The sequence below is a fragment of the Paroedura picta genome, chromosome 5 (assembly GCF_049243985.1).
Source record: "Paroedura picta isolate Pp20150507F chromosome 5, Ppicta_v3.0, whole genome shotgun sequence".
Taxonomy (NCBI): domain Eukaryota; kingdom Metazoa; phylum Chordata; class Lepidosauria; order Squamata; family Gekkonidae; genus Paroedura; species Paroedura picta.
The window spans coordinates 124385107-124407330 of NC_135373.1; the positions used below are offsets into that span (position 1 = coordinate 124385107).

Here is a 22224-nt window from a genome sequence, read left to right on the forward strand (position 1 = left end):
TCAGGGCCGAGGTTTTTTTTTTAAATCAATGCCTGCCGCAAAGTCCTTCCTAGCCAAGTGATAAAATAATTCCTTGCCCTGGACAGAGAAGAAACGTAATGTACCCTTCTGACAACCTTCCTCTGCTTTTAATCACATCTGCCACCGGGCTTGGTTTAAAGTATTGGCTATTGCAAACCCTTTAGCCCAGTGGTTCTCAACCTGGGGGTCGGGACCGCTTTGGGGGTCGAACGACCCTTTCACAGGGGTCGCGGGCAGGGCAAGCATCTTGGCCGGGGGGGGGGGCACCCACACAACAGCCTTGCAGGGTAGACCATTTGTCTATCTGGAGCAGCGGAAAAGAGCGAGATCGGCACGGTGGGACAAGAGGCAGAACTGAACTGAGAAACCCCAGGAGAAAACCAATTTATATCCAATCCTGAACCACGGATCTTCACGCCATTGGCCAGTTTTGATTTAATTTCTGTGAAAGAGAACTTGCATGATTTTATGGTTGGGGGTCCCCACAACATGAGGAACTGTATTAAAGGGTTGCGGCATTAGGATGGTTGAGAACTATTGCTTTAGCCAAACAAGAATTAACCTGGGGAATTCACTGCTGCAGGGAATGGTGGCAGCTACAAGCTTAGAAAGCTTCAAGAAGGGTCTGGATACGAAGCAGAGGTCCATCCGTGACTATGAGCCACAAAGTGTAGAGGAAACACTGTTTGGGGGAGTGATGCTCTGTATTCATGGTTCCTGAGGAGCAACTGCAGAAGCAGTTTTGAAGTTCTGGCCCTCCTGGTGGACTTGGTGACTTGATTTCTCGTTCCAGACAAACGGCTTTCCGTAAGGCGAGAGAAAAATTAAAAACAAGGTCTCATTTCATCGACTTACCGGGCATTCTCACCATAGAGTTCTTGGTGATTCCTAGAACCACCCAGAAGTGCCGAAGGGCAGCTCTAGGAATCACTAGAAACTCTATGGTAAGAACTTTCGTAAGTAGACAAGGCCTTATTTGTACATTTTTCTCTCGGGCCACCTGCATGCCCTGCCTAGCAACCCTACCCAAGGGCCATCCTTACCTGACGATGCTCCATTCTGGCTCGATCCTCACAATGGTGGGGTCCTCCACGTATTCGAACTCCAGCTCCTTGGGCACCTTCGCCAACTCCTTGTGTATTTTCGCCTTGTCCACTTTCACGGTCACTTCCACTTTTGTCAGGCCGTTGCCGGAGGCGGTGGAGTTGCAGACGATGAAGTCGACAGACCGCCTGTTGGGAACAGGGAACCAGATTAAACCACCCAAGAAAGGTTATACCACAGCCAAGGCACTGGAACAGAAGATGAGCCCTGCTGGGTCAGACCAGTCGTCCATCTAATCCAGCATCCTAAAAACATCAGAAGAGCCCTGCTGGACCAGATCAGGGTCCATCTAGTCCAGGATCCTAAGAACATCCGAAGAGCCCTGCTTGGTCAGACCAGGGGTCCATCTAGTCCAGGATCCTAAGAACATCAGAAGAGCCCTGCTGGATCAGACCAGGGGTCCATCTAGTCCAGGATCCTAAGAACATCAGAAGAGCCCTGCTGGATTAGACCAGGGGTCCATCTAGTCCAGCATCCTAAGAACATCAGAAAAGCCCTGCTGGATCAGACCAGGGGTCCATCTAGTCCAGGATCCTAAGAACATCAGAAGAGCCCTGCTGGATTAGACCAGGGGTCCATCTTGTCCAGCATCCTAAGAACATCAGAAAAGCCCTGCTGGATCAGACCAGGGATCCATCAAGTCCAGGATCCTAAGAACATCAGAAGAGCCCTGCTGGATCAGACCAGGGGTCCATCTAGTCCAGCATCCTAAGAACATCAGAAAAGCCCTGCTGGATCAGACCAGGGGTCCATCTAGTCCAGGATCCTAAGAACATCAGAAGAGCCCTGCTGGATCAGACCAGGGGTCCATCTAGTCCAGGATCCTAAGAACATCAGAAGATCCCTGCTGGATCAGACCAGGGGTCCATCTAGTCCAGGATCCTAAGAACATCAGAAGAGCCCTGCTGGATCAGACCAGGGGTCCATCTAGTCCAGCATCCTAAGAACATCAGAAGAGCCCTGATGGTTCAGACCAGTGGTCCATCTAGAACAGCCTCCCGTCTCACACAGTGGCCAACCAGTTCATCTGAAAGGCCAAAAACGGGGCCCAGAGGCCTTCATAGGGCCCTCAAAAGAGCCCTGCTGGATCAGACCAGGCTAACTGAGGAGGCTTCTTGAGACTTCTTCCACGCATCTGTTTTTGGATGGTGCTTTTATTTGCCGTAGGTTCATACCTGGGGGAAAGGCAGGGCTGTCCTCCCAGCCACACGGAGACGTTGCTTCCGGCTTGCAGGTTTTTGCCAGTGATGGTGATCTGTGTGCCCCCTGACACCGGGCCACGCTTGGGATTTAGATCGGAAAGGCTCAGAGTCTGGAAAAACACATGCAGTTACAGTGAGTCTCAGGGCTTCAATGGAACTATGGATTCACTTTCATCCATAAAGCCCTTTCTTTTCCTCCAGTTGACTTACAGACTCACATTTTTTATATACACAACAACCCTGTGAGGTATATAGAAAAGGTACATTAATGGCAAATCAGTAAACTGTGTCATAGTATTCAAATTATGCTATATCATGCCATATGACAATTCTTTGCTCAAACAGCTAATCATGCCAGCAACCAGTCTCTTTCAATGATTTCTTTTCACAACTGGGAAAGCATCTGCCATCAATTACTAACCTTAAGATTTTTATTTCTCCAATGTTTTTGTGAATGACAACTGAACTAAAAAAAGACTGTCTTAGCAAAGAATTACCATATGGCTTCATTTGAATATTATGACACAGTTTACTAATTTGCCACTGATTTACCTTTTCTTTATATCTGTAGTGTCACAATTCTTGTTCCATTGTGCCTGAGGAAGTGTGCCTGCACACAAAAGTTCACACCTTGAATAAATCTTTGTTGGTGCCATTGGGCTCAATTTTTGTTGTGTCATATGATAGACTGATACGTGCGTGACCTCTAGGGAAAAGAAATGTTCCCCTTTAATGTTTTTTTTTTAATAATTACACTGAGCTCTCTTTAATAAATTGTTCAACACATTTAATACATTTTTAATATTTTTGCGTCTTTCAACCTCTTTGGTTCTCACCTGTTTATCAGGTTGGCTTCCCCCCCCCACACCCTCTTTTTTGCTGTTTACCACACTGGGGCCCCCTGTCCTAACCACCACCATTCCAAAATTTAGAATCATAGAGTTGGAAGGGGCCATACAGGCCATCTAGTCCAACCCCCTGCTCAACGCAGGTTCAGCCCTAAGCATCCTAAAGCATCCAAGAAAAGTGTGTATCCAACCTTTGCTTGAAGACTGCCAGTGAGGGGGAGCTCCCCACCTCCTTAGGCAGCCTATTCCACTGCTGAACTACACTGACTGTGAAAAACTTTTTCCTGATATCTAGCCTATATCGTTGTACTTGAAGTTTAAACACCTTACTGCGTGTCCTCTCCTCTGCAGCCAACAGAAACAGCATCCTGCCCTCCTCCAAGTGACAACCTTTCAAATACTTAAAGAGGGCTGTCATGTCCCCTCTCAACCTCCTTTTCTCCAGGCTGAACATTCCCAAGTCCCTCAACCTATCTTCATAGGGCTTGGTCCCTTGGCCCCAGATCATCCTCCTCGCTCTCCTCTGTACCCTTTCAATTTTATCTACATCCTTCTTGAAGTGAGGCCTCCAGAACTGCACACAGTACTCCAGGTGTGGTCTGACCAGTGCCGTATACAATGGGACTATGACATCTTGTGATTTTGATGTGACTTCTCCAGCAATCAACATGGCATTGCCCTAAACTCTGGTTTAGTTCCAGTTTAGCACTGGCTACATGGGGGCAGGAATGCCAGTCCCCAGGTAGGGCCTGGAGATCTCCTGGAATTATAGCTCCTTTCCAGGAAACAGAGCTCAGTTCCCCTGGAGAAAACAGCTGCTTTGAACAGTGGATTTCATCACATTATACTCTACTGAGGTCCCTCCCCCAGCCCCAAATCCCACCCATTCCTAGCTGCACCCTCAAAGTCTCCAGATATTCCCCAACCCAGAACTGGGACCTCCAGTTGACAGAGATCAGTTCCCCTGGAGGAAATGGTCTTTTTGGAGGGTGGACTCCATGGCATTACGAGGGCCTTCCCCATCCCAAATCCCACCCTCTCTTAGCTGCACCCTCAAATCTCCAGGTTCTTCCCAGCCCTACTCTCAGACTTCCCCATTCCCTCCCAAAATGCCCACATATATACCGACAAATAGGAAGATGGCATGTTTTCAGTGACTTGCCGGAAAATAAATATAACTTTCCCCCCCTCCCATCCAAATTACCCTTTAAAAAAATCAAGATAAAATCTCCAGATTCAGCATGTCTCCTATCACCCTGATGCCGAATCACGGCAAGGGATCATCCCTTTTCCTGGAAGAAATCTAAAGTTGCAGGTTTCTCTCCCCCCCCCCACCACCACCCCTTTTCATTAGCATTTTAATAGAAAAACTTTCCGTTCGGGTCCCAAGTGAAAAGCCACCATCTGCATTTAAATGAAGGGCACCGTTCCCCATGTTCTTTTCCGTTTTTTTTTTAAGAACGTTGGTCTAAAAAAGGTTTCAACTCTCCAATGAATGAGCGGGAACAATGGACAGGATGTGTTGCAGAACACCTAAAATTATTAATGTCGATTTTTTTTTTCCGGAGAAAAGCTTGCATTTAGTGGCTTATTTGCCAGATCTCAAAGCATCAAAATGGTTTATGGAGACCCCAGCCCAGTCCAAGGGTCCTCTCTTTGTTATCTAGAGCAGGGGTAGTCAACCTGTGGTCCTCCAGATGTTCATGGACTACAATTCCCATGAGCCCCTGCCAGCAGGGGCTCATGGGAATTGTAGTCCGTGAACATCTGGAGGACCACAGGTTGACTACCCCTGATCTAGAGGGGCCATTCCAGCAGGGTTGCCAGCTCCAGGTAGGGAAATCCCTGGAGACTTTGGGAGTGGAGCCAGGAGTGGGCAGAATTTTTGGTAGGGTGGGACCCCAGAGGAGTATAATAATGTGGAGTCCCCCCCTCCAAAGCAGCCCTTTGCTCCAGGGGGAACTGATCTCTTTAGTCTGGAGGTGAGCTACCAGTCCAGGGGATCCCCAGTTCCCACCTGGAGGTTGGCACCCCTACGTTCCAGTGAGACACAGAGTTATTGGCCAGAGCTGGTCTCAAGCCTAGCCATCCTTGCAGGATAACACTCAGGGAATCCTAGCAGGCAGCCAAGCCGTGGGACAGTTGAGTGATGTCAATTCTGGCTCCTGCTGATGGGGAAATAAGGCGGGTCACGTAAGAATGGTGTGTTAGAACATGCAGAATCTGTAGCATGTATGATCAGAAGCACCTGAAGGACAGCCTGCACGGAGCTTTGGAGGAGATGTGTACTTGGCATGCTCAGATTAGGGACTTCCTGCCATTTTCCGAATTATCTCCTCCTGATTGGTTCAATGGGAGGCTTCCTGCACACACAGCCTCCCTCTAATGGCCTCCAGTCTGACGAAGAGTGCTTGCACTCGAAAGCTCACGCCCTGAATAAATCTTCGTTGGTCTTAAAGGTGCTACTGGACTTTATTGTACGGTTAGTCAGTTAGACTGCTAGGACTCCCTCTCTCTCCTCTCTTCTCTACAGAGTTGTTTCTCTTCTCAATAAAGCTATGCACTCTTGAAGCAGCGGCCCCTCCGTGTGCCTCCTTTGCACATTCAAACTATGCCAACATTTATTTATTTATTTCATTTATCTACCGCCTCACCCAGCGAGCTGGCTCAGGGCTGTGTACATCGGTTACATGGGGATACCAAAAGCACAAGGCCGACCAGAAACCCAAGGAATCGAACATCTAATGCAAAACATCACTGGATTTCCCCGAAAAGCCTTTGACAGGGATTAGGTAGCCAGTCATTTGTCTGTCTGAGTGTGCAAAGGACCACCAAGACACTTCCAGCTTGTGGTGACCTTATGCATGTCCTCGAAAACATCTACTCATTGACAGCCTTGCTCTGGTCTGTCCCCAGAGAAGACAATAATATAAGGAAAAGCGAAAGGAAATCGGAAAAGAGGAAGAGCCAACAGGACGGAGTCGATCCACCTCTTGTAGGCTCTTCCTCGTTTCCTGCGGTCTTCCATTTTTCCTTATATTATTGTCCTCTCCGGGGACTCTTGCCTTCTTGGGGTGTGACCAAAACACGAGAATCTCAGTTTAGTCACTATTTAGTTATCTGTTCCATTCATAGTGATCTCCCGGTGGGCCGGCACAAGACGGTGTACAGCACCAGTAAAACAACAGTGTAATTAAAATAAGACAGATTAAAACCATTTAAAACCATCCATAACTAACAGCAACATCGATGACAGCTAGTCTTTGAATAGGTCGGTTGCCAGGTTAAAATGTGAACATGGGGGCGTCTTTCAAAGTTGGGCCCCTTAGATGTTCGAGGATCACTGGCCCCAGAAAAAAACCTTGGCAGAAGAGCTCCATCTCACAAGCCATGCAGGACTGTGCAGCCTCTAGGGAGCGCTCAGGATGGCTTCTTTGCCTTTTGGGCAGTCCACCATATCTGCAAATCTCTCCTCCAACACCACATTTAGAAAGAATCCACCATCTTCATATCTGCTTTCTTCATGGTCCACCTTCCGCACCCATAAATACTTTTACCCCAATTTGTACCCCTCACATTGTGACCTGCATGAGAGGCAGTGGGGCATATTGGTTAAAGAGTGGCAGACTCCTATCTGAAGAACCAGGTTTGATACCCAACTACCCCATGAGCAGCCAGCTGGGTAACCTTGGGCCAGGCGCCATTTTCTCAGACCTCTCTGAACTCCACCTTCCTTACAGGGTGTCTGTTGTGGAGAGAGGAAGGGAAGGCGATCGACAGCCTCTTTGAGACACATGAGGTCTGCTGAGTGACCTTGGGCCAGTCCCAGTTCTATCAGAGCTCTCTCAGCCTCACCTGCCTCACAGGCTGTCTGTTGTGGGGAGAAGGGGGGAAGGTGACTGTCGGCCATTTTGATACAGACGAGGCCTGCTGGGTGACCTTGGGCCAATCCCAGTTCTCTTAGACCTGTCTTAGCCTCACCTCCCTCACGGAGTGTCTATTGTGGGGAGAGGAAGGGAAGGAGATTATGAGCCGCCTTGAGACCTCTACAGATAGTAAAAAGGAGAGTAAAAAAAATAACTCTTCTTTTTCTTCTTCTAAAAATGGTATCGGCAGGCAGAACGTAGGGGATCCCTGTCCCAGTCCAACCCCCTAACCACTGACCCAACTCCGGCTGCCTTTAAGGGGCCCTGGGCTTTTGGGGATGTTCAGAAGACAGAAACAAGGTTATGTCGATTTTCAGAAGAAAGAAACTGAGATCCGGATAGAACATGACTGATTTTATTCCCTCTCCATTGGGGCAGTTCTCTTTTTTAAAAATCAAGTTGCTATAAGGACGCGAAGCCTCCGCAGCCTTTCACCAGAGACGCTGGCCGGGGCTTGTGGCTCTTGTTCGTGCAGAAGCTCTGGGAGAACATTAACAGCTGATGGACGCTTCGAATGGCAGCTGGGAGAATAGCCAGCCACGGGACTGCAGCCAGAACAGAAAGTGAAGCAGATTAATAGGCCTTACATCTAGTTTCAGCAAGGAAGGAAAACAAAACACGGAGGTGAGGCTAAGATCTGCAGACTTCGCCTCTTTCTAATCCCTCAGTCTGAATTGGGGATGCGTGGAATCCTCTGGAGAGGTTTTCACTGGTTTGATATACAGACACGCTTCGGATTCTGTTTCTCTACAAAACTAGAAATTCTTCCAGATCTACAACTCATCTCCACACCATAGAGATCAGTTCCCCAAGAGAAAATGGCTGCTTTGGGGGGTGGAGCCTGTGGCGTAGCATCCCTTCTGGGCTCCCTCCCCTCTCTGGAAAGAGAAGTACAGGGGGTAGCCTCTCTGGGTGCTAACACCATCTCTCTATAAATTGAATGAATGAATAAATGAGAGAATGAATGAATGAAGTGCAATGAATGAATGAATGAATGAATGAATGAATGAATGAATGAATGAACGAACATTAGAGGAATGTTTTATGGATACCATGGACCTCCAAAAAGACAGATGAGTGTGTTCTGGATCAAATCAAGCCCAAACTCTCCTGAGAAGTTAAAATCACCAAACTGAGGCTACTGTACTTCAGGCACACAAAAAGAGAAGACCAGAGTCACTAGGGAAAGTAGAAGATGGCAGGAAAAGCAGAAGGCCCAACCTGAGGTGGTCTCCATCAAGGCAGTCGTGGCCCCTCATTTTCCAGGCCCGAGCAAGGCTGTTTGATAGGACATTCTGGAGGTCCTTAATTCATAGGGCCACCACAAGACGGAAGCACGCAGATTAGGAAACTTGAGAAGCTGCCCGTCTATTCCAAACGAATATGGGAACTTGGCGAATGCACTTACCGTAAAGTAATACAGCTGGGAGGATCTGGCTGTGAACTCCGGCTTGCATTCGGCCACGCAGATGTCCACGTATCCAGCATGTTGGCTGAGCTTGGCCTCTCCCATCTCACACACTATTCTAAAAGAGAAGCACAGGGGGTAGCATCATCTGGGCATGGAACTGGGGGTCACTGTGGGTGGGCAGGTGGCTGTGAGCTTCCTGCATCCAGCCGGGGGTTGGACTAGATGACCCAGGAGATCCCTTCCAACTCTATGATTCCATGACTGATAGATAAGAGAGCTGGAGAGACATCATCTCTCTACGTTTGCAAAAAGTTCTCCAGACTAAGGATGTGCAATTTGGCTCGGATGAGTCTGAAAATACTTGAATCTGTGACGATTGGGGCTTCTCCCAGCCAAATTGCGCTTCCTATTAGTTTAAATATGCCGAATCAGAGAAAGCCAAATTGATTCGGGTTTGATTCGACTGATTTGTGATTCAGCCGATTAAGAAGGAAACCGCCAAACAGCTGATCCCGAGGGTCTTTAAATGCCTCCCCAGCAGGCCTCTCTGAAGCTGCACAGAGTGGCCTTTGCATAGCTCCAGACGTGTCTGCTGAGGACGAAGATGCCCCCAAACAGCTGACCCTTCTCGGCCCAAATGGACTCAACCTTTGTTCTATGAACATCAAAAATGGATGGCTCAGACTACCATCGGGCTAAAGGTTCTGATAATTACCTTTAAGGCCAGACGCGGTCAGGGCCCAGTGTGCCTGAAGGACCGTCTCCCTGCCTATTCCCACAGAAGAGCTCTACGCTCCGCCACCATCGGCTGATGATCCCTGGCCCTAAAGGAGTCTGCCTGGTCTCAACCAGGGCCACGGCCTTCTCGGTCCTGGCCCCCACCTGTTGGAATGAACTCCTGGAGGAGATCAGGGCCCTGATGCTGCTAAAACAGTTCCGCAGGGCCTGCAAAAGAGAGCTCCCCCACCAGGCATTTGGTTGAGACCAGGCGTAACCAACAATATCTACAGAGCCCCTCCCAGAAATCCACCCTTGTGTTCTGCTCTGGGCCTGTTTGCATCGTTATACCATGTTACCTCTGTTATAGTTTCATGTTAATATTATGATTATGAAAAAACCAAGTTCCATGTACCGTTCTCTGCGAGATGCTGGAGATTTAACCTGGAACGCTGTAGGCACCAAGAAGATGCTCTACCCCCCAATCCATAGCCCCTTTGTCCCACAGTCTTTACTTACTGTTCTGCTGGTATGTATCCTTCCACCAGGGGAACGCACTCCACGCCGGCTACTTTGACATGGGACGCAATGTCCCGAAACTCCAGGCCCAGATTTTCTCCTCGGATGGTCACCCTGGTCCCTCCTTCTCGGGGCCCTCTGACGGGGCTGATCTAAGGACATAAATGTTATAAAGAAAAGACAATGCACCAGTGTTTCGGTCAAAGGGCTTGGCCTTTCTTTTAGATGATAAAGAAGAACAGTTGGCTCAATCACAGTTCTCCCAGAGCTGTTCTCACAAAGCTGTTCTCTTAGAGCTCTCTCAGCCCCACCTCCCTCACAGGGTGCCTGTTGTGGGGAGAGGAAAGGGAAGGCGATTGCCAGCAGCTCTGAGACTCCTTCGGGGAGTGAAAAGCAGGATATAAAAGCCAACTCTTCTTCATCTAAAATAAAGTTAGTTTAAAAATAAACTCAAGCCATTTCAGAAGGGTCGCCTCCTTCTCTCTAGATAGAGAGGGGTACATAAAGGACATTCTCAGTAGCGGGTAGGTGGGCATTGGCTCACGTTTTGGGGACTTTAATAGGGAACCAGATAAGGTTGCCCTCAATTTATTTATATATTTGGATTTTTATACCGCCCTTCCATATGGCTCTGAGTGGTTTACATCAAGCATCATAGAATAGTTACATGGCACATTATAACAGCATAACAAAACAATCATAGCATAACATGACAGCCAGGACAGTATTTAAGATAACAATAACACTGATAGATCCCTGAGTAGATTTGATTGTTCAGTCATGGAGGGGGGGGGGGTTCTGCGGGGGGGGGGGGTTTTCCTGTAGATGTTTTGAGTCGGTCAGCCTTAAGCGAATGCCTGGTGGAAGAGCTCCCTTTTGCAGGCCCTGCGGAACTGTTTGGGTTCTGTCAGGGCCCTGATCTCTCCAGGGAGCTCTTCCACCAGGTGGGGGCCAGGATCGAGAAAGCCCTGGCCCTGGTTGAGGTCCAACGTGCTTCTTTGAGGCCCAGGATCCACAGCCAGTTGGCGGTGGTGGAGTGTAAAGCTCTTTAGGAAGGTGGGCTCTCAAATACACTGGGCCCAGACCGTGTATGGCCTTGAAGGTGATTTAAGAAAGGTTTAATTACACTCCAAACCATGAGAGACTCTGTCCATGTGGTTCTGGCTGCCCTGACTCTCTCTCGCATATTTTGTTAGATTGATATGAGAGCTGGTGTGACGAGAGCTTCACTGCCCTGCTGAAAATTATGCCTTTTGTTAATAAGCCTTGGATCTTGCAATTCTCTAATAGAGATTCAGATGCTCCTGGGCTCTTGGCTAAGAGACCCCTTGAAAGCGGTTCATCTTGTGTTTTATATTTTTAATGGCTCATTTAATGCTTTTTATGGCTTGTTTTGTCATTTAATCCCACAGCCTAACTGTATCCTAACGCTATCCTTTTTTTTGCAGTACATTTTACATTTGTTTTAATGAAACTGGTTATTGAAAGCGGTCGAAAGCTCTGAGTTGGGAATACCTGGAGACTCAGGGGATGCAGCCGCGAGTGGGCACAATTTGGGGTGGGGGAGGGACCTCTGTGTAGTAGACTCCGCCCTCCAGAGCAGCCATTTACTCCAGGACAATCGACCCAGCTTATCAGGGGATCAATAATAGACGAATTCTCCAGGAGCCACCTGGAGGTTGGCAAAGCTACTGAGAAAGGCCCTCGCCTGGAATTTTGCCTTTCTCATAGTAACCGCATAACAAATTAACGTTTCTGTTTCACTCTCCCCCCATCACCCCCCCCCCCAATGATGCCAAGATATCGTTCTCAGCCACTTATAACCAGCTCAGATGCCATTAGGGTGTATGCAAACCTGAATGCATACTAATTAGAGCACATGCTAATGAATTCCTTCGAAGAGCTTTCCGTTGTCAATAAGGCTGAAAATCAAGAGAATTTTTAGCAGAGTGTGGCTGACGGTAAACTCTTCGCACTTGATTGAGATGTACTCGGTTGTAAACATCTTGACCCAATGGGATTCCGGACTGTGGTTTACATCATCCTTCTGAAGAAAGATGGATTTTTGGAAATGCTGCTTCCAAAGGGATTAGTCTATCAATGGCTACTAGCCATGGCTGAGTGGAACTCCAAATTCAGAGGCACTAGAAGGACCATTGGTCTGATAAGCAAGGTTCTTTGTATGTTCTTATGAAGGCCTCCATGGTCCATTGTTGGCCCTCCAGAGGAACTGGTTGGCCCCTGTGTGAGACGGGACGCTGGGCTCGATGAACCACTGGGCTTACCCAGCAGAACTCTTCTAAAAATAATTTCCATAGATTTGAAGACCAAAGGTTTGATAAGGTCAGCCTCCAGGTGGCATCCAGTGATCTTCCAGTATTACAACTGATCTCCAGATCACCAAGATCAGTTCCTTCAGAGAAAACAGGGTTGCTTTGGAGGGTTGACTCTATAGCATTGTCCCTCCTCTCCCCAAATCCTACCTTCCCCTGGTTGAACCCTCCTCTATGTATTTCCCCAGAACTGGATATGAGGGGAAAAATAATGTGTCCTATATATCCGCGTATAAGCCTAGTTTTTCAGCACCATTTCCCACACTGAAAAAGCCCTCCCCAGCTTATACGCAGGTATAAACGGTAATTGAAATAAAAGTCTTCTCCAGCCAGACAATTGTTGCATTACCATTTGCAAATGTGGACTGCTAGCTGAGCTTGCTCTGGCAGATTGCAGGACATCAACGGTTTGACTGAGGGACTCTGGTCTTTTGTTCCTTTTGCCTTCAGTGGCAAAAGGAATGGCAGGGCTGGGTGGGAGAGCCTGTGATGAGGGAGCATTTCCCACCCTTGGCTTATACGCGAGTCAATAAATTTGCCCAGATTTTGTGGTAAAATGAGGTGCCTCGGCTTATATGCGGGTATGTATGGTAATTCACTTTGGTTCCCCAACAGGGAGACAAGTAAAGCACAAACAATAAACTTTTTCATTACAGACCATGAATAGAGGAGAAGAAAATCTGAGAACTTACTCCAGTTATCTTGGGATTGGTGCATTTCCCTCCAGTTCCAGAGAGTTCCAGCCACCGGTTCTCCAGGATGGGGCAGTGGTGCTTCAGCGTGCACTGGTTCTGTCCCTCACACCAGCCACACTCGTAGTCCGGATCTGCCTTCAGGCACAGGCCACAACTCTCGCGCATGGCACCGCACTTGTACAGGTGAACTATGGAGAGAATAACAGACAAGGATCCTCTCGTCTCCGTTTACGACTTATACTTGTGAAAAAAGCCAAAACATTTGTGTGGTAATGGCATGGATACTTGCATTCATTCATTCATTCATTCATTCATTCATTCATTCATTCATTCATTCATTCATTCATTCATTCAGATTTTTATCCCGCCACTTTTTGAAGACTCGTGGTGGGTTACATAAAGACAAAGAACCCCATTAAAATAAATCACAACCCCGAAATCATTAAAACCATTTAAAAAAACCCCATAAAATGGTGGCCAAATCCCCCATCCTTCCCCAATTTACAGTCAAAGCATCACAGATATTATGTATTATATCAGTATAAGAAGAAGAAGAAGAAGAGTTGGTTCTTATATGCCGCTTTTCCCTACCCGAAGGAGGCTCAAAGCGGCTTACAGTCGCCTTCCCATTCCTCTCCCCACAACAGACACCCTGTGGGGTGGGTGAGGCTGAGAGAACCCTGATATTAATGAAGAAGAAGAAGAGTTGGTTCTTATATGCCGCTTTTCCATACCCGAAGGAGGCTCAAAGCAGCTTACAGTTGCCTTCCCTTTCCTCTCCCCACAACAGACCATCTGTGGGGTGGGTGAGGCCGAGAGAGCCCTGATATCACTGCTTAGTCAGAACAGTTTTATCAGTGCTTGAGAGAGCCCAAGGTCACCCAGCTGGCTGCATGTGGGGGAGTGCAGAATCGAACCTGGCATGCCAGATTAGAAGTTGGCACTCCTAACCACTACACCAAACTGGCTCTCATGTATGGTGAATGTAACCAAAATGGACTGTGCCCTTGGTCGCAATAAATTAGGCTAACTGCTTTCATTTTGTATATTTTGCCAGCTATATTCCCTTTTGCTTTATCGGACCCCCACCTGGGGATGGGCAGCCCAATTCAGAGTGTGGAGAAGCAAAGTTAGAACTCAAAACTGGGCGGAGAAGGAGGGCAATATTTCAGGTGTTTGGGGGAGAGAGAGAGAGAAAGGAAGAAAGAGAAAGAGAGAATGAGAGAGCAGAGAGAGAAAAAGAAAAAGAGAAAGACAGAGAGAGAGACAGAGAGAAAGAGAGATATAAAGAGAAAGAAAGAAAAAGACAGAGAGAGAGAGAGAGAGAAAGAAAGAGAGAGAGAGAGACAGAGACAGAGAGAGAGAGACAGAGAGAGAAAGAGAGATATAAAGAGAAAGAAAGAGAAAGACAGAGAGACAGAGACAGAGAGAGAGACAGAGAGAGAGAAAGAGAGATTTAAAGAGAAAGAAAAAGAGAGAGAGAGAAAGAGAAAGAGAAAAAGAGAAAGACAGAGAGACAGAGAGAAAGAGAGGAAGAGAGAGAAAAAGAGAGAAAGACAGAGAGAAAGAGAAAGACAGAGAGAGAGAGAGAGAGAGAGAGAGAGAGAAACCAGCACAGAAATTAGTAACCGGCAAAGACCATCAATAAGGACCTCTGCAAGTCAGCGAGAGGAATCAGGGACTGCAATGTCAGGAGCACGGAAGGATGCAGGCCCGGTTGCTAAGGTTACAGTTCCCGAGGACCAGCTGAAATAATTTGTTACCTTTGTTCTGCGCAGGGTTGTCGATGTTGAAATGTCCGTTCCACACTACTGTCAGCTCCACGGGCAGGCTGTTTATCTCCATCCCCTCGTAAGAGTACTGGAAGTTGGAAGAGGAGAGGAGAGAAATTTTTAAAAAATAAAATCAATCTCACACCCGAGGGCTTGTTACTGGGAACAGGAGAAAGGGCCCATCGTAGGTTGCCAGCTTTTGGTTGGGAAATACCTGGAGATTTTTGGGGTGGAGTCGGAGGGGTGCCAATCTCCAGGTAGTCCCTGGAGATCTCTTGCTATTACAAGTGACCTCCAGCCAGCCACAGTCATTTTCCTTGGAGAAAACAGAGGCTTTGGGAGGTGAACTCTATGATATCCTGTCCTGCTGAGGTTTGGAGAACAGGAGGGACTTCAGTGAATCAAATGCCCACCTCCAGCCAGTGCTGAGTTAGCTCCATTGGTTGCCAGTTGAATACCTCATCAAGTTCAAGGTTTTGGGTTAGACCTTTAGGGCCATTTGCAGCCTGGGCCCGGCATATCTGAGGAACTGCATAACTCCCAATGCCTTGCGCTCTATGAGTTTAAACAGGTTGGCGATCCCTGACCCATGTGAGGTATGCCTGGCCTCAACCAGGGCTGGGGCCTTTTCAGTCCTCACCTCTACCTGGTAGAGTCAACTTCTGGAAGAGCTGCAGGGCTTTGTCGGAGCTATCACAGTTCTTTAGGGCCTGCAGGATAGATCTCTTCCACCAGGTGTTCGGTTGAGACCAGGACATAGAAGATCTAGAGGGCCCCTCCTTCAAATTTCCAACCTTAAAAATCGGGAGCCTCTGCCGGGAGTAATTTCTGTCTCCCATTTTAGGACACAGGCTATTGAGATTCCTACACATGTCTGATAATCTGGAGGCCTACTGGTCTTTGGTCAGAGCTGTCCTGGGTCCTGAAAGTGGAAGGGAGAGAATGTTTCCAATAACTGCTTGCCACAGATGTCAGGAACAATTACTGGAAAAGTGCTCATAGTGCCTTGCTTTCCTATTGCCACCAGTTCTGTTGGGGGACCATATCTTGGAAACTCATCAAGTTCTTCACAAGAACAACAGAACAGCCCTGGAGAGGCCACCTAGTCCAACATCCTGTCTCACACAGTGGCCAACTAGCTCCTCTGGAGAGCCAAAAACAGAGCGTAGAGGCCAAGACTTTCATAAAACATCAGAAGAGCCCTGCTGGATCAGACAACTGCTCCATCTAGTTCAATTTCCTAAGAACATAAGAAGAACCCTACTGGATCAGACCAATGGTCCATCTAGCCCAGCATTTTCTAAGAACATCAGAAGAGCTCTTCTGGGTCAGACCAGGGATCCATCTAGTCCAGCATCCTAAGAACATCAGAAGAGCCCTGCTGGGTCAGACCAGTGGTCCATCTAGTAAAGCTTCCTGAGAATATCAGAAGAGCCCTGCTGGATCAGACCAGGGGTCCATCTAGTCCAGCATCCTAAGAACATCAGAAGAGCCCTGCTGGATCAGACCAGGGGTCCATCTAGTCCAGCATCCTGAGAATATCAGAAGAGCCCTGCTGGATCAGACCAGGGGTCCATCTAGTCCAGCATCCTAAGAACATCAGAAGAGCCCTGCTGGGTCAGACCAGGGGTCCATCTAGTCCTGCATCCTAAGAACATCAGAACTACCCTGCTGGATCAGACCAGGAGTCTATCTAGTCCCCCATCTTGTATCTCACGGTGTATCTCACAACAGGGTATAACGGCTGAGTCCTTCCTCTGATGTTTCCACCTGGCTCTTGGCATCAGAGTCTTAGTGCCTTTGAATTTGGCATCTCCCTTCTGTCACCACGGCTAGTAGCTCCTGAGAGACTTATCCTCCATGAATCTATCAAATCACCTTTTAAAGTTGTTTATTCTCGTGGCCATCACTGCATCCTCCGGCAGAGCATTCCATATTTCAAGGACACCAATGTGCTGGCCAGTATATGCTCACTGCCTTTGGACAACATGCTATCACCGAAAGATTTCACGTGCAAAACTTTCTGCAGTCGCACAAGAAAGAATGGTGAGATGCTTCCCTCTCCACATGTGGAAACACAAGAGAAAGATGGTACAAACCAGACCCAAATGCACCGGACCAGGCGTGGAGGGCAATAGATGTGTGCGACCGAATCCAGAGGATGTGTGGACAGACTCCCCAGCCTTCCCATTCCCTCTCTCGCTATGAGCCTGGCCCTGAGAAATGGCCTCAAAGGTATGAGCCGGAGGGGGAAAAAATATGTCGCAGGCCCCAGCGATGAGTAATTAACCCACGTCCAAAGTCTAGCGCAAGCGGGAGAAAAAGGGGACTGGTCTTTAACCGAGTCCATATGTCTCCCGGCTTGATTTAACGTCAGTTCCCCTTGACTGCCTGGCGCTCTCCTGTATAAATCCACTCCAAGCTTAAGGCTATGAATCCTTCACGGACTCGATGGGGATTTTATTACCACCAGTGCTTTTAATTAAAAGAATAACATCTGTCAGACAGGCTACAAGCAGAGACCAGCAGGCCGGTAGGATACCATACATCGAGGCACAGGGCTGCGTGCACATCGCCCCGCATGGAAGCCCAGATGGAATTTCTTAAGCGTTCACAACCAGATGGAAGAGGCTCACGGGGACCACGGAACGTGCCCCTTCCCCATGGCGCCCCGGACAATTCCCCCTCTGGGAAGTTCACGCTCCTTGCCGTTTCAGACCTTGGCAACCTTTTTCACCTCGTCTTTCTTTGGCACATTGGCACGCCCTGTCTGCTTCCAAGCAACTTTCGGGTGTAGCAAACGAGCCAGTTCATTTATTTATTATTTATTTATTTGATTTCTATGCCATCCTTCCATGTGGCTCAGGGCGGTTTACATACAACGTGGGGAGTACATGGAACGAATGAATATATAACATACACAAATACAACAACAATAATCTAAATAGCACAATTTCAGGGATCTTAAACAACAATATAACAGGAACGGAACTCAGCTAAGGCCCTTAGAGAAGACTGCCTGGGTCAGGCCATGGAGGGGAACTGAGGGGGGACCTGTGGTCGGTCTCAGGCAAAGGCCTGGCAGAGGTCCTCCCTTTTGCATGTTCTGCGGAATTTTGGGAGTTTGGACAGGGCCATGACCTCTTCAGGAGCTTGTTCCACCAGGTGGGGGCCAGAAAAGGCTCTGGCCCTCCTTGAGGACCAACGTGCTTCTTTGGTAGAACAATAAAAGCCGAAATCCAGTAATCCGTAAAAATAAGTCCATCTGGAAGCCAATTCCAAACTTTGGGGATTTGCTGGTGAAGTCCTTCACTAGGATCTATTCTTCTTGACAGAATTTAAACAAATATATATTGGTCTTTGGCTCGCAGGTATGGGGAAGTTTTAGTCAAAAGACTGTGGAGCTCTGTGGGGGGCAGAAGCAGATAAACGGCCCCTCAGATAACTGGGACCCAGGCCGCATGTAGCCTTGAAGGTCAAAACCAAAACTTTGAACTTGATCTGGAAGCAGACTGGTAACCAACTGGTAACCAATGATATAGGCTAGATATCAGGAAAAAATTTTTTCACAGAGTAGTTCAGCAGTGGAATAGGCTGCCTAAGGAGGTGGTGAGCTCCCCCTCACTGGCAGTTTTCAAGCAAAGGTTGGATACACACTTTTCTTGGATGCTTTAGGATGCCTAGGGCTGATCCTGCGTTGAGCAGGGGGTTGGACTAGATGGCCTCTATGGCCCCTTCCAACTCTATGATTCTATGATTCAATGCAACTTCTGCAGCATCGGCTGCACCTGGACCCTCCAAGCGATTCTAGTGTGGACCCTCACAGCTGCATTTTGCTGCCCACTGCCCTATGCCAGAGTCCCCAGAGTGCCTGCAGGATCAAGAGTCGAAGGTTCCCAAGTTGTGCAGAGGAGACGGAGGCCTCGATGGCTGTGGTGCCCATAACCTGGTGCCCATGGCGGGAGTGCCAGCCGCTACCCTCTATACCCCGTTTGCCATTCTGCAATACTGAACTCAGCTCCCTGCTTGTGGAGTCTGAACTCCAGGATCGTCACAATGCTGTTGTTTAAATGCAAGGCGAGGGAGGTTTGCGGCACGACATTACCGTCTGTTTTGCCGCAGGACAGCTTGCCTTTCCCGGTTTCTTTTTCTGGATCTAATGAGAGCATCTGCATCTTTTCAAGGCTCCGGGGCCGGGCAATCAAGTCAGGCTAGGTATTTCTGGCTTGATGGGATGGCAAGGCCAGAATGTAAATTGCCGGGATCCAGCACAGGTATGACCTTGAAAAGGGCTTGGATCCGCTATTAACAGGAGGATTTCTTATAGAACAGGGGTAGTCAACCTGCGGTCCTCCAGATGTTCATGAACTACAATTCCCATGAGCCCCTCCCCCAGGATGGGGAAATTTTCCTCAGGACTCAAAGGTATTGAAAAAGTAGAGAGGAGGGCAGGCGAGATAATTTGGGGGTTGGAGAGAGGAGACCCTTCCTGGTGGGGAAAGGCGGGCGGGCGGGTGGGGGTTGAGTGGGAAGGGAGGGGGTGAAGGTTGTTCTGCTGCTGGGTAAATTTTAGTACCTGTGGGGTTTAAATTGTTTAATTCTACCTTTGTGGGGAGGGGGTTACGAATTGATTGCAGCCTGCTGCAAGATGGTTTTGAAAGTGGCAGGATATGAATCAAATTAATTATTATTATTATTATTATTATTATTATTATTCATAATCATAATAAAGGCTGAAGAGCTTTTCAAGGCTCTCCTGATGTTCTTATGAAGGCCTCGGCTTCTCTGCCCTGTTGTTGGCCCTCCAGAGGAACTGGCTGGCCCATGTGTGAGACAGGATGCCGGACTAGATGGGCCCCTGGTCTGACCCAGCAGGGCTCTTCTGAGGTTCTTATGAAGGCCTTGGCCTCACTGCCCTGTTGCTGGCCCTCCAGAGGAACTGACTGGCCCCTGTGTGAGACAGGAGGCTGGACTAGATGGGCCCCTGGTCTGACCCAGCAGGGCTCTTCTGGTGTTCTTAGGAAGGCCTCGGCCTCTCTGCCCTGTTGCTGGCCCTCCAGAGGAACTGACTGGCCCCTGTGTGAGACAGGAAGCTGGACTAGATGGACCCCTGATTTGATCCAGCAGGGCTCTCCTGATGTTCTTAGGAAGGCCTCGGCCTCTCTGCCCTGTTGCTGGCCCTCCAGAGGAACTGGCTGGCCCCTGTGTGAGACAGGAGGCTGGACTAGATGGGCCCCTGGTCTGACCCAGCAGGGCTCTTCTGGTGTTCTTAGGAAGGCCTCGGCCTCTCTGCCCTGTTGCTGGCCCTCCAGAAGAACTGGCTGGCCACTGTGTGAGACAGGAGGCTGGACTAGATGGACCACTGGTCTGACCCAGCAGGGCTCTTCTGATGTTTCTGAGAAGGCTTTGGTCTCTCTGCCCTGTTGTTGGCCCTCCAGAGGAACCGGTTGGCTGCTGAGTGAGACAGGAGGCTGGACTGGCTGGACCCTCCCTGGCCTGACCCAGCAGAGCTTTGCATATGTTCTTACTATGTAGAGGCAGGCAGTAGCAAACCCCAACTGTTTGTCACTTGTCTTGACCTGGACCGCTGGAATATGATGGCCCGGTAGAGTCTTCAAGGGAAGGAGTGAGAAAAGCCCACCCGTTCTCAAAGCGGAACCTGAGCTGTGCTGAGATGGCTGTCACCAACCTTTCCAAGGCCTGCAAGGTGACCCAAAGCACACACCCCCCCCAAACATGCACGGTGACTCGAAGAAGCCTGCTGGATTCTCCTTCATTGTGAGTATCCCATGGCTAAATGCGTCCCCCGCGGCATCAATCCATCTCCCGGCGTGATAATAACACTTATTACCCACCCCCTGCTTGCCTCCAAAGTGTGAAAGGGAGACTGAGCTAATTAATCCTACCAGGTAAGGAAGTGTTATGAAATAACACATGGAGAGCCCCCCCCCCGCTCCAAAGACCCCCCAACCCCACCCCTCTTAGCCTGCACTGAAGTTCAGGAAGGAGTTATCCGCTGGGCACGGATTCTGAGACACAGTGGGAAATGCACACACGCCGTGCGCAAAGAGAAGGCTCACAGAGTCAGCTTGTGGAAGCCACTGAGGTCAAGGGCAAACGGTTGGCTGCTTGGTGACACAGGTGGTCTTGTCAAAGACTTTGAAAGGAAGGCTTCACAGCGTCAACCCATAACTCTGGCTGACCTGGGATTGCCTGTGGGTATGTCTCAGAGCTAGGGGCATGCAACATCATGCTCTGCAAGACGAGAGAGCGACAGGGATAGAGAGAGACAGAGCTGATTGACACTTAGGGGCAGTTTGTTCACCTCGCAGTCCAAGGGACTCGCAAGAGTCTTCTCCAGCACCAGAGTTCAAAAGCCTCAGTTCTTTGATGCTCAGCCTTCCTTATGGTCCAACTTTCGCAGCCATACATTGCAACTGGGAAGACCGTAACCTTGACTAGACGCACTTTTGTTGGCAGGGTGATGTCTCTGCTTTTTAGGATGCTGTCTAGATTTGCCATAGCTTTCCTCCCCAGGAGCAATTGCCTTTTAATTTCTTTGCTGCAGTCCCCATCTGCAGTGATCTTAGAGCCCAGGAAAATAAAATCTGTCACTACCTCCATTTCTTCCACATCTATTTGCCAGGAATTGAGAGGGCCAGATGCCATGATCTTTGTTTTATTGATGTTGAGTTTCAAGCTAACTTTTGCACTTTCCTCCTTCACCTGCATCAACAGGCTCTTTAGTTTCTCTTCGCTTTCTGCCATTAGGTGGTATATAAGTCCATAAATAAATAAATAAAATAAGAGAGGGAGCTGTTTAATTGCACCCTGCTTTTTATGACCCAAAGGAGTCTCAAAGCAGCTTACAATTGACTTCCCTTCCTCTCCTCGTAGCTGATGCCATGTGAGGTAGGTGGGGCTGAGAGAGCTCTGAGAGAACTGTGACTGATCCAAGGTCCCCCAGCAGGCCGCACATGTCTCAAAGTGGCTGACAATTGCCTCCCTTCCTCTCCCCACAACAGACATCCTGTGAGGGAGGTGGGCCTGAGAAAGCTCTGAGAACTGTGACTGGCCCAAAGCCACCCTGCTGACTCCATATGAAGAAATGGGGAATCAACAGGCAGAGCGCTCTGACCAGCAGGAGGGAATGGGGCTACAGACAAACCAGGGTTTAGATTTGAAAGTTGTTGCAGGAGCTCCTCATTTCTCTGCCCAGTCTCCACCTGCAGCTCCCTGCCTTGTCAGCTCACCTGAGCCAATTAAGCAATGCCCGCTGTGTGCTGGAAGAGAACTCCAGTCTAAAAGGCACCACCCCATGTTCGCAAGACAGTTGCTGACTGCAGAAGATTGGAAGTCTTCACAGAGTGAGGACTGAGAGGCTACTGAAAGCCTATATTAACTTGAGGCTGAGAGGTCTGGGCTGTGGACACAACCTGTGACCTGCTTCTTCTGCTGATGCCCTTGGATTGCCTGAAGGAACCCTTGACTCACTGGACTGAGTTAAGACATTTATTTATTATTCAATTTTTATACTGCTAACTCCCATTCATTGCATTCTGTCTGTCCCTTGGCATTCTGTTTTTCTCTGCCTCCCTTGCAACTTCTATCCAACAAAGAGCGGAAACCTGAGACCAACACAGGAGGCAAACAAAGCAGCTGGCTTCCCTCCCCTG

General features: G+C 48.7%; 1 protein-coding gene across 2 annotated transcripts in view; it reads right to left on the reverse strand.

Moving 5' to 3' along the window:
* PLXNA4 (plexin A4) overlaps window positions 1–22224 on the reverse strand; it is a 472781-nt gene that overhangs the window by 91422 nt on the left and 359135 nt on the right. Inside the window, exons 11-16 of one of the 2 annotated variants that reach the window (XM_077340351.1) lie at window positions 14540–14636; window positions 12774–12964; window positions 9749–9900; window positions 8510–8627; window positions 2301–2437; window positions 1065–1253 (exon numbers count right to left, since the gene is read on the reverse strand). In XM_077340351.1, coding sequence (XP_077196466.1) covers window positions 1065–1253; window positions 2301–2437; window positions 8510–8627; window positions 9749–9900; window positions 12774–12964; window positions 14540–14636 — 884 coding nt within the window. Of the gene's footprint in view, window positions 1–1064; window positions 1254–2300; window positions 2438–7472; window positions 7647–8509; window positions 8628–9748; window positions 9901–12773; window positions 12965–14539; window positions 14637–22224 lie in introns of those variants that run through there. The other variant, XM_077340352.1, reaches the window with a different exon arrangement.